At 32.2% G+C, this 14,104-nt stretch overlaps 1 protein-coding gene across 1 annotated transcript; it reads right to left on the bottom strand.

Annotated features, from left to right (window-relative positions):
* Positions 1 to 1,996: 1,996 nt before the first annotated feature.
* On the bottom strand, positions 1,997 to 13,674 carry LOC111624916 (probable glutamate receptor). Its single transcript, XM_023367898.1, has 9 exons — positions 13,647 to 13,674; positions 8,148 to 8,191; positions 7,988 to 8,085; positions 7,812 to 7,902; positions 6,710 to 6,868; positions 5,035 to 5,182; positions 4,720 to 4,949; positions 2,279 to 2,529; positions 1,997 to 2,195 (listed from the first exon to the last, which is right to left on the bottom strand). Exons 1-9 carry the CDS (start codon positions 13,672 to 13,674, stop codon positions 1,997 to 1,999), a joined length of 1,248 nt encoding a protein of 415 aa, XP_023223666.1.
* Positions 13,675 to 14,104: the final 430 nt, after the last annotated feature.

Raw genomic sequence — 14,104 nt, 5'->3', positions numbered from 1 at the left:
ACACCACAGGAACATGAACCACACAGCGTAGTCTTCTTTTCTTTGTACGCTACTTTTCCTGCTTATTTTTATGTATTCTGGTAAAATGTTCCTTGACTATAGGCAGAAAGTACCCTAAAAAAAGTCGACTTCGCTGTGTCGATCATGTTCCTGTGATGTTACAATGTATGTACTGTACAATTACTTTGTGAATAATCAACTTAGTGGTAACAGGTTGGAAGTGATTATATTCATTTTAAATCATTACTATATTTATTCGTATTTGAAATAATGTTTTGTTAAAATTGCTCAGGTTTACTGCTCCACAGATAAAATTCTCTTCATATTTCTATTGTACCGTACCAGTAAATGATGATATGATTTTCATTTAGAAATGTTGATGTTGAGCTTTGTCACTGCAATCTTCTAACAAACATTTTCATTAAGGCAAAAAGGGCACTATTTTCTTTTATAAATGGTCAGTGAAATATCAATATTTTACTTTTGAATTTCCAGGACCATTTTACTTTTAAATTTTGTAAAAACTGCGCTCTGAGTTTGGGGTAGTCTTAATGTTTATTCGGACTAATCATCCTTTGATCTACGTTAATTCATCTGTTCTGGTACTATGAAATAATCACATTCTTGGGTACCATGGGATCAGTTCGACACAAGCGAAAAACATGCTATATGACCGTAATAACAACACTTTATTACAATATTGTTTTTTCCATGAAATAATATGATATGACAAAGTACCCAAATAACTATTAATTAATTAATTAATTAATTAATTAAGAAATGAAATAATCTGACAACAGAAGATGCTTTCGTCGACCTACACAAAGTGTCCAGAGGCTGTTATATCTTAGATCCAAAAACAAATAACATTTTAATGAGCAGTACTGTCAGAATGATAAATCAGAATTAAAGGAATTGCCTCCAAGTGACCAGTTCAAGTGACACCTAAAATGACAGTGGAGAAAACTGATCTAAATGAAGATATAACTAAAACTGACGTTGAGATAATCTGTGCAGGAGAACAAGTTAGGCCAGAAGAAGCAACCTTTTCTACATATGAAAAAGTACCATGCCGTTCTCAGAAAAAAGGTCGGCAATTCCCGCAATAAACTATCATATAAAGAAAAAAGAGAGTATCCAGACAAATCTATTCCATAGAAAGATATAATGTCCCTACCATTTTGTAAACGTAATACATGGATTGCCGCATCTGAAGAAAAATTTAAAATATTTGAAAACGGAAAGTTTTGGCGTTAAGCGAATTGCTGCCCAGATGCAAGACAGTTACACAAATATTAATAATCAAGAAGAAACGTTATGCGGCTGGATAAACCATCAAAAAGCAAGGATTTACCTTAGAGTCTTTCAACAGGAATATGGACAAGACATTGACGAAACTTTTACCTATGTCGCAAAACAAGAAATCATTCGAATACTGCTTGCTGTTGGTGCGTACTAAGAACTACAAGTGAAACACCACGATGTACGCTCAGCCTTCCTCAATGGCGGCTAGGAAAAAGTAATATATATGGTACAATCGCAGGGAGTCATCGGAAAAAAAAACAAGAAATCTAGAATTTTTAACAAGAAACAATTTTTGACAATAGATCCAAGTGTCTAAAAAGGAATTTTAAAACCAAGGACTTTGGCAAAGTATCCGTGTAGCTTGAAATCCAAATTGATGAAGAAATGGCACATTTTTTCTGTACCAACGATCCAAAATTGAAAATATGCTCGATATGTATAAAATGACGGATGTTAAATAAAATTTCAGTTCGTTCCAGTGATTATGATTGTTTGAAGTCCCGAGCAGGTCAGTGTTAACAATCTAAAAATTTTAGGGCTTGTCAAAGTAGATTCATAGGATAAGATGAAATTTCAGCCATGACGAACAACAAAAAACACAGGAATTGTGTGTACAACATTGGCAATTTTCACGAAAAATTTGTAGTAATTGTTAAGCAAGGAGAAGAAGAATTTAAAAATTTTTTGCGTGTTAATTTTTAATTGTTCCTTTATAGATTTGTTCAGCAAATAGGCACATTAAAGCTAAAAACAATCCAATGAAAAGCAATATCATTGGACTAATAATGTCAGCCACTTGTAATGCTTTGAATTCTGAATAATCCAGTAACTTTGATGTTTCCGAATAATCTTTCTTCTGGATAATTCCAGCGTCAAATAAACGTATTACACTATAAAATGAAATATGTTTTTAATTACTTCTTTATAGAGAATATCATATAGATAAACACATCTTACATCAAAAGTCACTTACATCTTACTTAATTCCTTCTTAAACGGGAATCCTTTCCTTACAGCATAAGGCTGTATAAAGTGAATGAGAGCATCTGCAGAAACAACGTATGCCTCTTTGTCATTTTTTATCATTTCTCTTATTCCATACTCGCCATATATCAAAGCAAAACGTTCCTTCTTAACTTTTTCCATTCCTGTTTTCAAAGTAAAGAAATTGTTGTTACGAGTGATGTGATCTTTGAACACTCCTTCTACTGCACTTTTGGAATTCTATAAATAATATATACAAAACAATAAATTAAAAATACTGTAAATATAATTGCGATATTTGTTATACAAGCTAAAAATAATTAAAGTTTTCCTGTAAATATAGAACGTCATATTTACTTCTCGAATTTTACCACTTGGGCACAGAGGAACGTTACCAGATTTGACTGCCAAAATGGCTACTCATATTTTAGTTTGGCGTAAAAGAATGACAATCATCTGACATCTCTAATATTTTAAATTAATTACTGGATAATTCGTCACTGTATGTAGGCGTTAGGCGCCATATTTTATTAGAATTGATAATTATAATTAAGTTAAATAATTTAAAAAATTCTGAAAGGAACTGAAATCCTCCAGTGCCGCTTACCGTGAAGATGTGTTGTGACTTATGCAACATAGTTACGTAGGTGCAGTTGCGGGTTCGAATTTTGCTCCGGGTCGGTATTATGTCCTCTGTGTAATCCGTTAGTCGTTGGCTTATCATGTTTGTGTGTAAAAATCTTATTTTGAGCATTGATTACTTTTTGGCTTAAAATAATTTGATTCGGTTCCATCAATTATTTCATCGTTATTTTTTATCTAGAACAGCAATATCTATCTCTACAAGCGTAAGTTTTATATGCAAAAGCGAGCATTATATACAAATTGAAAGAGAAGAAACGCATAAATGAGTTAAACGACCTGAAGACAACATACCTCTAAGAAACTTCCCTATTACATATTGGAAACGTATTTATATTAACGTACCAAAAATAGATGGAAATCTTTTAGTTGTAAAAAATATAATGAAAAATATTTTTGATTTGAGAAAAAAAATTTGGGACTATATCTGGAATAATTGAAATTTGGATCTGTTGTTACTAGTTACAAGACTCACCGCATGAATATAATGATGAAATACAAGTAACATCAATATCTCTGCGGGAAAGTGTTTTCGCTTTTTTATCATTTCATTCTGGACTGTTTAGTATGTCAAAGTATTGTTCTTTGTTTATGACATGATTTTACAAAAGTTTTCTTAAATATAATAAATTCACTAAATGTTAAAATAGCTAATAGCAAAGATTTTAAAAAACCAATGAACGTTGATTAATCTATATAATTAATTATATTATTTACTAAAAGCAGGATGTAATTTAAATACTGTACTCTTTTTTGAGTATATACTAGTGATCGCAAATTCTCCAAGTATTAGATTACCGGTAATTCGGTAATTATATTCAAAATTACCGGTTTATCAATAATTTATCGGTAAATTCGCATTAACAGATGATGTAAAACGTAAGTAAATTACTGACAGTATTACTAAACAACCATTTATTTTTAAGTTTTTTATCAGTTTAGACAAGGCCTGGCCAACCCGAATTGTTTTACGGGCTACTTTGATCAAGCATAATATTACATTGAGCCACAATTTAGGCAATCGTGCGTTTAAAAAAGTAAAACGAATACAAAATGAATAAGATTTTATTGTTATACCAAGAGTTCGTACTCGCACCTGAGCATTATAACAATGACACATGCACAATGACACATGCAAATTTTAACTTATTTAATTGTTTTGGTATACACATAACGGGAAACGAAAGTTTTAGTACATACAGTCGACCCCCCTATAAGATCGTTGATTTTTTCGTTTTATCTGAATTACATGTTGTACGAGTCACTTAGATTTTACAAATACGTGTGCCGGCCTGTGAACGGCTCACATATTTGTAAAATCTAAGTGACTCGTACAACATGTAATTCAGATAAAACGGAAAAATCAATGATCTTATAAGGGGGGTCGACTGTATATAATATCGCTTATCGGGCAACACAATTTAACGTGCCAGACCGCGGGTTGGCTAGGCCTGGTTTAGACAAACAACATTCTTGTAATAGCAAATATTATGACATAACAGAAATTGAAATAATGCTGATTATTAATTATGTTTTTCTTTATATTGAAAGTAGGCTAAAAGAAACCGTAATACATTTAGGCTCCCGTCGTCTAATCTAGATCTAACTTTCTATACAAATGCAACTGCATTAGAAAAAGCCCTCTCGAAATCAATACTAGTCTGACGTACTCTCATCACAGCATTAAATAAGTTTTTAAGATACGTTCCTTGTATTTTCTGCTTATAGGTTAAAACTAATAAATAATCTAAATAGAAAACTGTTGTAATATCACCGTCGTACACTTACATTAATGAAACTCCATATAGCTGATTTTTCTGCAATTCCACAAGTATATTCACCATTTTTGACAGCAATGGCCAATTCATGGAAACTTTCTGGAACAGTTTCGGTTACAGGATACGACATGAAAGACATTAAAGTCCCACTGTAACTACCCATTGACACTACAACTGACAGCAGCCATATTGACAACAGCAACCTGGATCTGAATCGCTTCACATTGTTAAGATTCGTTCCTAAATATAAATATTATTTATTAATATATCTTTATTAATACCAATTAATATATAAATGTGTTATAGCGAGCAAAAGACAGTTTACCTTGGTAAACAAAAGCGCCAAATAAATTCCAGAACACACGGCTTCGTGGCCAGAATATTTCCACTTCGTCAGTCATGAAATCACTTTCGACCACTTTATGCAATACTAATCCAAATATGAATACCGTTAAGACAATCGCGATCCACATCTACAAAAATAATATTTTTTTGAAAAGTAATCAATATAAATATTCATTTTTAAAAGTAGAGTTGCCAATATTTAGAGTTTCAAATTCCGAACGGATTTCTTTTACAATTTCCATTCCGCAAGCATTAATAGGAATTATGGTGGGTCTTCGTGGATTCGATCGAGTCTAAAATTAGACAGCTAGATATCGAGATACGAGGCCCACATATCCCGGAATCGCCTTATACCATCTTTGATTGCCCACAGCCGTAGTCAAGTTATCACCATTACGGCCATCTTGTCTGAACGGTGTGTAGAAGAACACCCTTTTGATATGCAACCGAAAACAACTTCTTACAAATTTAGTTGAATACATTTTGATTTATTTCTATATATAACAGGGAAAAAGTGTGGCAATCGGTCAAAAAATGACACCCCCGACAAATTTTTAAATTTTTGTCTTAGGAGACATTGGAACGTCGAGAAATGAAAATAAATTAATTAATAGGTTTTTCTGTATGTACATATGTTACTTTGTATGTAATGCGCTATTTTTACTTATTTTACGCTTAATAATTCCTGCGTATTTTGTAGGGATGTTTGTTTATTAGATGAATCGATGTTTTTAAATTTTAGTTGTTAAATATGTTCGCAGGGTGGAGAAAAAGAGGGTGTTGTTTATCCTCTTTCAAATAGGGTTGGATGATGTTACTGGTATAGATAGCATTTACAATCTTTATATAACTTTTGAAAATTTTTATAAACCGTCAAAATTAAGCTGTTTGCCATCTTATATTAATTAATCAAAAGAAATTAAAAGTTTTTAATCATAACGTATCGATACAGATGGCGTTATAAATGTTGTCGGAAAAGATTAGCAACTCATAATACATAATAATAATAATAATACATTAACCCATAATACATTTGGCATCTTTACACCTCTTGATTTTTAACTTANTTCGAAAATTTAAGTGTTTTCCAAGTTTAATATAGTGTCGTGAAGTTTTTATATACATTTTTTTAAAATAAATAAAGCTTAATTATAAACAAAATCACCTTTAAAATTGATCAAATTAAGTAAAAAATATCATTAATAAACACAGGCGGTTCTGTGTAATATACAAAAGATAATAATCGAAATATATTTTTATAATTATTGGGCGGAGAAATAGAAAGATACGCCCACGATCGCTGGCTATTCGAAGAAATTGAAATACGTCAAAAATGTTTCAAATTCACCGACCAATCGTTGTGCAGAAACAATTTCATTTTAAAATCTTTAATGTTTGATGTCTCACTTGTAATTCCGAGTACCGCCGATGTTCGTACGATGTTATTTCGCTCGTTTTATCGAGTATTTTTTAAAAATTTTTAATTAATTAAAGTATTCTATTGTTCATAAGCAAATGCAAAAAAGCTAAAACAGAATATAATAGATTTTTCTCATTTTCAGAACATTTTCGATTAGTTTTCGTTTTTTGGACAATTTTTTAAAACAACAAATGAATTTCTGAACAGTTGTCAACTCTAAATGATAATAACTTACTTCCAAACCGAAAGGTTTTATAATGGAAATCCAATTCGGAATTCTTTCTGCACCCTTGATGACAAATACAACAGGATGGAACATCAAAGGGGAGGTAAATTCCATCGCAGCAAAACGGTCAGCGTCGAGGAATAAAGCAACGAATGCCATGTCAGCTTCCTAAATTTAAATTAAAAAAATGTTTAACTCTATTCTATTGATAAAATAAGATAATGCAATAGAAGGAAAAAAGGCCTAGTGCAACCGTCATAGGTGGACGTTTTACGTTAAACAGTTGTTCATTTCTATTTCTCACATGGAAAAGAAACAACACTTAAAACTTTATGAGCCGACCAATTGTTGGTATTTAGCGAGTAATGAATTACACAAATCGATGTAATGTACTTTTGCCAAGTTTTTAAAATATTTTTTTATTTAATAACGTGATCAAAATGTCGCTTGCCAACTTAGAATCGTCATTAGCATTGTTGACGTATAAATTTTAATTGTCGACTTTAATACCATCCATTTTTCTGTCTATATTTTTTAAACTGACGTTAGATGAAATACGAAAACAGAATTTAAAATCTAACGGGCTGAAAGACAAAACTAAGTACATATAAACTTCTTCCTATTGAAATATTCGTTTCTAATTCGAAGAGCGTTTTCTATATTGATTTGAAAGAAGCAAGCTCATGTATATTAATGTCGTGCGAACTTACGCCATGTCATACACACTAGAAAACTTAAGCAACAATGAAATGTTTAAGCAGACAGCTATAAAATTGTAGAAAAGGGCTTGTTGCGATCAGTAATATTAACACCTAATTCAGCAGAAAAGTTATTCGTATGCAGGACGTATTCGTAATACATCACAGCTGACATGAGGGCAAAACAGGTGCAGTAAGTGAGAAGTCTTTGATACAATACAGTATTTCTTCAATTTATTTTCGCCAATATGCTGTGTTTAACCTTTAAGTACAAATTACTATTTGTGTATTGTGAACTTAATGTCTTCCAGGTGATTTCGTACAAAATTACGGCGTAAATACAATCATTTGCTTATATTTTGCAAACTAGTATATTTACAAGTATGCATGTGTTTAATTTCAATTTCGCTTACCTTATTTACTATTTTTGCCTGTAATCCTGTCCACGAACCGTTTTCACTTCGAAGTCCAAACTTTTCAGGTATTGGTTTAACAATAGAATAACTACGTAAATGAAATTAATTAAATTTACTCTGTGTTCATTCATTTTACTAATACTTTGTAAATTTATTGTCATTATTATATTTACTTAAATTGTAATTTTTGTTGAACAGATTCGAAAACGTGAAAGCAATGTCCACCGATGATTCTTGTTTCCGTTTCATCTAATCTCATATAATCCGGATTCTGCAATGTGTAACTCACGTCATGTAATCAGTAAAATAAATGACTAGAAAAAGTCGTCTTACCTGTAAACCAACAATTTTCCATACATATGAATTATTCTTTGCTCCTGTAAAGATTTTAAAATATTTGCAAAGAATGGCTAATATTATTTAAATTTTTAAAAACTACAATACAATATAAAGAATGTCTATTTTAAACACTTTCAAGATTAGTATCAATTATATATAAATCAGTGTGTATAATTCATTAAGGTCTTACACAGGGTTTTTACTTTAACATTTTTGAGACCTTAAGTACAGGCTACAATGCCTTGAGTTGTACTAGTAGCAATGCGATGTTTACAGTAACTTCTTGAGACATTTTGGCAACTATACGTCTCAGGCGTTCTTTCATTTTCTTTAGGTTTTGTTAAAGTTTATTTGATTCGGCCTTCTGCAAACACTCGTTGCCTGTCTTGTCTTTTATATGTCGTGTTTTACGCGAAATTCTTACGCTAAGGAATCACTCAAGATGCATGCTTGCTTCTGTAACATCAATGTCCGATCAAGCTTGAAATACAAACATCATCGAGAAAGCTATAAAATTTTTACCCAAAATTCACTCTGATGAAATTAGCAAATAAACGATGCTGGCTATCAGGCTACACGAAGTGCCCGAGTGGATTTTATACAATCTGCTAAGCTAATTCTCGGTCAAACCTTTGTTATCGAGCGACTAATTATACGGTTCGCGAACAGAATTTCGAACACATATTTGTTGTCGTTGCAATACGTTGGCGAATACGCTACTCGACAACTGCCGACTCCTGTGTTAAAGAAAATTCATAGCTCGACCAATTACGACAGGACTACGGATTCAGAAGTTACTATTGCCGAGATTGCTTGCGTCATTAGACGCCACGACACGAATCATCGATGACGTTGCTACTTGAATTAAATTTTAATACACATGCGGAAAGACACTACTTCCGTTTTTCGGTACGAGCTGCAGTAGAATTTAATTAAATCAAATTAATTAATAAAAACCACGTGAATAAACGGCATTAAAAAATTCGTCTTGAGAGACAAAATATTGTTTTTGTTAACAAACACATGATTGTTAATAAAACATTAATTATTAATCAGTACTAATACTATATGTGTTGAAATTCTTGACACCATTACAACTTTTTACGTCAGAAAGATTACTTGACGTCCCGGTTATCACGACTTCTACAGCGAAATCATTATGAATGTAAAACATACTCTTTGAATGGAAATTTCATACAGTATTGTGTTACGCGTACATCTAAGATATAATGGTAATAATTTGGAATCGATTGATTTATGCCTGGTTAACGGCTGTTTTTGTACTCGTAACATTTACAAGTATGTTTTTTTGAGTTATCACTTTATTTTCATTTCGTGTTCTTCATAAACCGTTACATCAATTAACTCATCTACAATTTATTTGCGATAGGATATAAAAGGAATATTGTCACATAGTCACCAACAGCTTACTTAACACCGAAGCAGAGAAATCAATGGACAGCAAAATTTGAAAATAATTTTTGAAATATATTCCAAATTATTTTTCGAGCAAGTGGCCAGGGTTTAATTTTTTCAATAACACCTTTAATTACAGTGACCCCCGTCCGTCACCACACGACTATTGTATTATGGGTCTGGCTGCACCCATAATGGGCTAACTTATAAAGGACTTCTTAGTGCCCACAAGGCGTACGGAGCAAAAAAAGTGATAAAAACTTAATCACATTATGAATGATAAAAACCAGAATTAAAAACGAAACATTTAAGAAACTTTGAAATAAATATACTTAACCCATCTCTTCCTCTCCGACTTGTCGTAACGCTTTTCCCCCCTTCCAGTATTGACAGTCCCTTACGTATAATAGTTGTCTTATCAATAACAGACAGTTCGAAAAGTAAATGAAACATAATTTAATAAAACTGGAATAATAGAATTAATTTCATCAAATTGTTTAATCTAATATAGGATAAATGTGCTATTGTACCTTTCACTTCCAATGATTCTAATTTTTGACAATCTAGAGTACAGGTGAATAGTTCCTGTCAGAACAGCTTTGAACTTCAAAACACTAGAAACATTTTCATATCAAGAATCGAGAAAGTTTCAGTTCCAGAACTACTAACACATTTTTAATTTCGTACTTTAATGAATATAGCGTTCAACAAAACAGTGAATTTTTTTTATCTAGATTTAAACATAAGACTAACTGACAATGATCCACAACTTTTTATCTTTGTTATGGTAATCACGAAGTGTCACGGAGAGCAAATCGAGAGGAAAGTGGAACGTTCAGATTTCATAAAAGTCTACATTTTTCCCCGAGTTACAGAGAATAAATATAAAACGTTTTGTACAGATAGGGCAAAATGTTTAGTAGTAAATAAGGTAATGAAGTCAGGGAAGGGCAAAAGATGTCTACGTCTAAAACTAAATCTATACTAATATTATAAAGAAGTAATGTTTGTATGTATGTATGTATGTATGTATGTATGTATGTATGTATGTTAGTTTGTATGCAGCAGGTAATCTCCGAAACTACTCATCCGATTTCAAACATTTTTTCACCAATATTTAGAATGGAACTTCAGGGTGGACATAGGCTGTATATTATTCCGTTAAACATGGGGGATGGACAGTTCTTTACGGTAAGCCTTACGGGGAAGGCTTACCGTAAAGAACTCTGCTTCTATTTATACTATTTTAGATGCGGTTTTTTGCATTTTTTATTGTATTTTAATAGGGTACGTCAACAGAATGTACACTAAGAAGGGATTTTTCGATATTTCCCCCGGGGAGAGAGGGACAGGATTAAGGCTTACTGTGAAGAACTTGGCTTCTATTATACTATTTTGGATGCGGGTTTTTGCGTTTTTGATTGCGTTTTAATAGAGTACGTCAACAGAATGTACACAAAGAAGGGATATTTCGATATTTCCCCCCGGGGAGAGAGGGACAGGATTAAGGCTTACTGTGAAGAACTTCACTTCTATTATACTATTTTAGATACGGTTTTTTGCGTTTCTGATTGCATTTTTTCGAAAAATTTTCCCCCACGGGAGAAGTGTTATACATTTATAATAGATACATTTTGAGCCACAGCAAGGCGTGGCGGGGTCTGCTAGTGTTCTATATTTCCCTCAAAGCCCTAGAAAATAAGCGAGAAAAATTTGGTAAACATTGACCAAAAGGCTAAGAACAGAGACACACAAATATACTATTATATATCGAAATACATATAGTATATATAGACGGGGTAGAAAATCAACTTTTTCCCCCTTACTGGCGGTTCTGTCAGAGGATGGCTTTATAGAAGGGCAAAAATATGAATGGAGAGGATTGCGAGTAAGTTGACAGGTTCCCGAATAAAGACACAGGTTAAACAAAAATAACACATTTAATAAACGATAAAATTATACAAGCAAATGCAAAAACGAATAGCTACAAAAATAGAAATATTCAAAAATTCTATTCTAGGTCGCGACAATGATTCGTCTTTCCAATGGACCGTCTAAGTTCTATTCTCTAAGTTAAAACTAAGAGACGAGAGCTACCTCTCTAAGAGGACTTTGCGGAAAGAGAGTATAGGCCTATAAATAAATTGGCTTAATAATACCTCTAAGTTTCTGATCTCGTAGTATGGGTCGTTGGTAAGAACTGTCCCTGGAACGGCTGACCTTTATCGTAGTCTTCCTTCTTCTCGGATCTGGCTCATCAAGGGTTACGACGGACGGAATGGCGGTATAGGTCTGGTGTCCCGGTTAATGTCTGCCGTTGATGTTAACCCGGAGGACTGTGTCCAAGCCTTTTTATACGAGTCCAGGCGTCGCTGACTAATACAAAATCTGATGCAACCTCATCTAAGGTTGTCTTGCTTACAGGCTGTGTTTATGTTACTTGTTAAAACTCGAAACCTTTCTATAAATTTATTACTTCTTCTATTCGGTATTGTCATTTCTTTCATCTCATAAATTTGATAACAGTTGTCGTACTAACGGAATTAATGGCTGGAGGTAATTAAGGTTAGGATATGTAGTGCAAACTGAGTGATGATTGTTCAATTGATCAACCCTTGTCGGTTATTTTTTTGTTAGCCTCTATCGTGTATGATACCGATCCGCTTAAAGTGGACATTTCGCGAAAAATAACTTTTTTGACTGAACAAGAAAATAATTTTTAAGTGAGGTATCGATAAAAATCGATCTCTCGGAAACGAACGGACAGAACACCCCTGAAATTTGATGTGTATTTCAGGGATAACATGGCAGATAGCGACAATACTCGTGTTTTGTCCTGATGAAATATATATTTTTAGTTTTTATAATAAAGTGTAATTAATGTTGACATGTTGTAATTCCTGCTTATTAAGATTTATTAAGTCGGTCGTTCGCTCGCTTACTTGAAGTCTTTACTTCTATCACGGCTTATAATAATCGTTTTTTTAAATTTAATTTTTCGATGTGTAAAATCTCCAAATACTTCTCTAAATTATTTACAAGTGTGTTTATAATATAACATTACTATCAGTTAAACCTCGTTAAAAGTTCTTCGGGCAAAAAGAAACGATAGCGTAACTTAAGTAAAAAATTAAAAAAAGTAAATTAATTCATTTGACAAGCTACATGCATTCGTTCTCTGGCAATATGTAAACTTTACAAACGTAAAGACCAGATTCAAGATAAAAGTGCTATCTTCACAAATGATGTAGAAACACACGCCACCAATATCTTTAAAAGTTACCATCGTGTATGCCCTGCCAATTAATAGTGCTGTTACAATGTTTAATTGTAACATCACTATTAATTGCACTCACAAACACTGCACGAAACGATTATATTTTATAGAGAGACAAGAGAAAATGTATGACAAGCAGTTGATAGTATCCACGACAAGAATTCGGCTGCAAAAAATCCAGATCAGTTTGTTTTGAACATATACAATAGCAAAATAAACTGCATTGTTATTAGTTTATGTTGTATTTTACCTTTACTGCAAAAGCTTAATTTTACGTTATACAAACCTTAAATAATTTCTTTTCATTATATTTGTACTGAACAAAATGTACGTATTGCAACGGTTCTACTGTCATTCAGCAAAGAAACGTCATTACACGTCTTTTTTAAACAAATTAATACATTGTGCTGAAAACACTCGAACTAGTGCTTATTTTAATTAATTATAATACTAAAAACTGCAGTAGTAGGTTATATGTTTATATAATAAGCAGAACAATAAGGTATATTATGCACATAATTTTGTTTTAGAAGTGCATCAAGTATATACATTATTCAAAAATAGTGAAAACTGTCACCGCTAGTTTCACCCTCCCCTAATTGTTTTATGCAGTTGCCTTTCATACGTTCTGAAATGTCACTATAAAACATTCTATTGTCTTTGCACTGCAAACTATCTCAAAGATAACAATAGATAGGAGTACTTTTAGTTAAGATTAATAAATAAAAATATAAATCTTAAGTTTGGTAATATGTAAAAATAATTAAACTTTTAAAGTAACAAAGATAGAAATATCTCACCGTGTTCTTCAGCAGACAAGAAAGACATTGTTACAATTATCAAATAGATTTGCACAATGATTGTAAAATATACTTTCATTACAACGGTTAAATCCGACATAGTCGAGAACGTCAAACTACAATCTGCAACAGTTTAATATAAATGATGCCAAAGAAAATATTTAGCGACAAGAAGACGAGTAAAATCGATGTGGAATTTAATTTCGTTTTGAATCTGCGACAAATCAATATTTAATTAACTTCTAAGAAAAGAGAAGAATTGAACTGAATATAAAATGTTTACAATTCCATTCACGTCATTCTCTCTCAGACTAAATTATATTTCTGTTGCAGAAAATTTAACAATAGATAACGCGTAATTTGCCAAATACGTTTCTTTACACACCAATACACAATACATTTTTCGTGCGTTGGTTTTGTATGAGAAATCAATGTAACTTATGTTAAATCAGAAAAAG

The sequence above is a fragment of the Centruroides sculpturatus genome, unplaced genomic scaffold (genome assembly GCF_000671375.1).
Source record: "Centruroides sculpturatus isolate CEXI.00-Female unplaced genomic scaffold, Cexi_2.0 scaffold365, whole genome shotgun sequence".
In the NCBI taxonomy this organism is placed as follows: Eukaryota; Metazoa; Arthropoda; class Arachnida; order Scorpiones; family Buthidae; genus Centruroides; species Centruroides sculpturatus.
The sequence above is the reverse complement of the archived record's forward strand: the minus strand, read 5'-3'. Positions and strand labels throughout refer to the sequence as shown.

Bases quoted from the DNA above. Each gene is read 5' to 3' on its own strand.
- LOC111624916 (XM_023367898.1), bottom strand. From the start codon at position 13,674: ATGTCTTTCTTGTCTGCTGAAGAACACG. The intron at 5,183-6,709 runs GTAAGTTATTAT...TTATTTTTGTAG, and splicing joins TAAAACCTTTCGGTTTGGAA to ATGTGGATCGCGATTGTCTT. The intron at 2,530-4,719 runs GTAAGTGTACGA...TATTATTTATAG, and splicing joins CTATATGGAGTTTCATTAAT to AATTCCAAAAGTGCAGTAGA.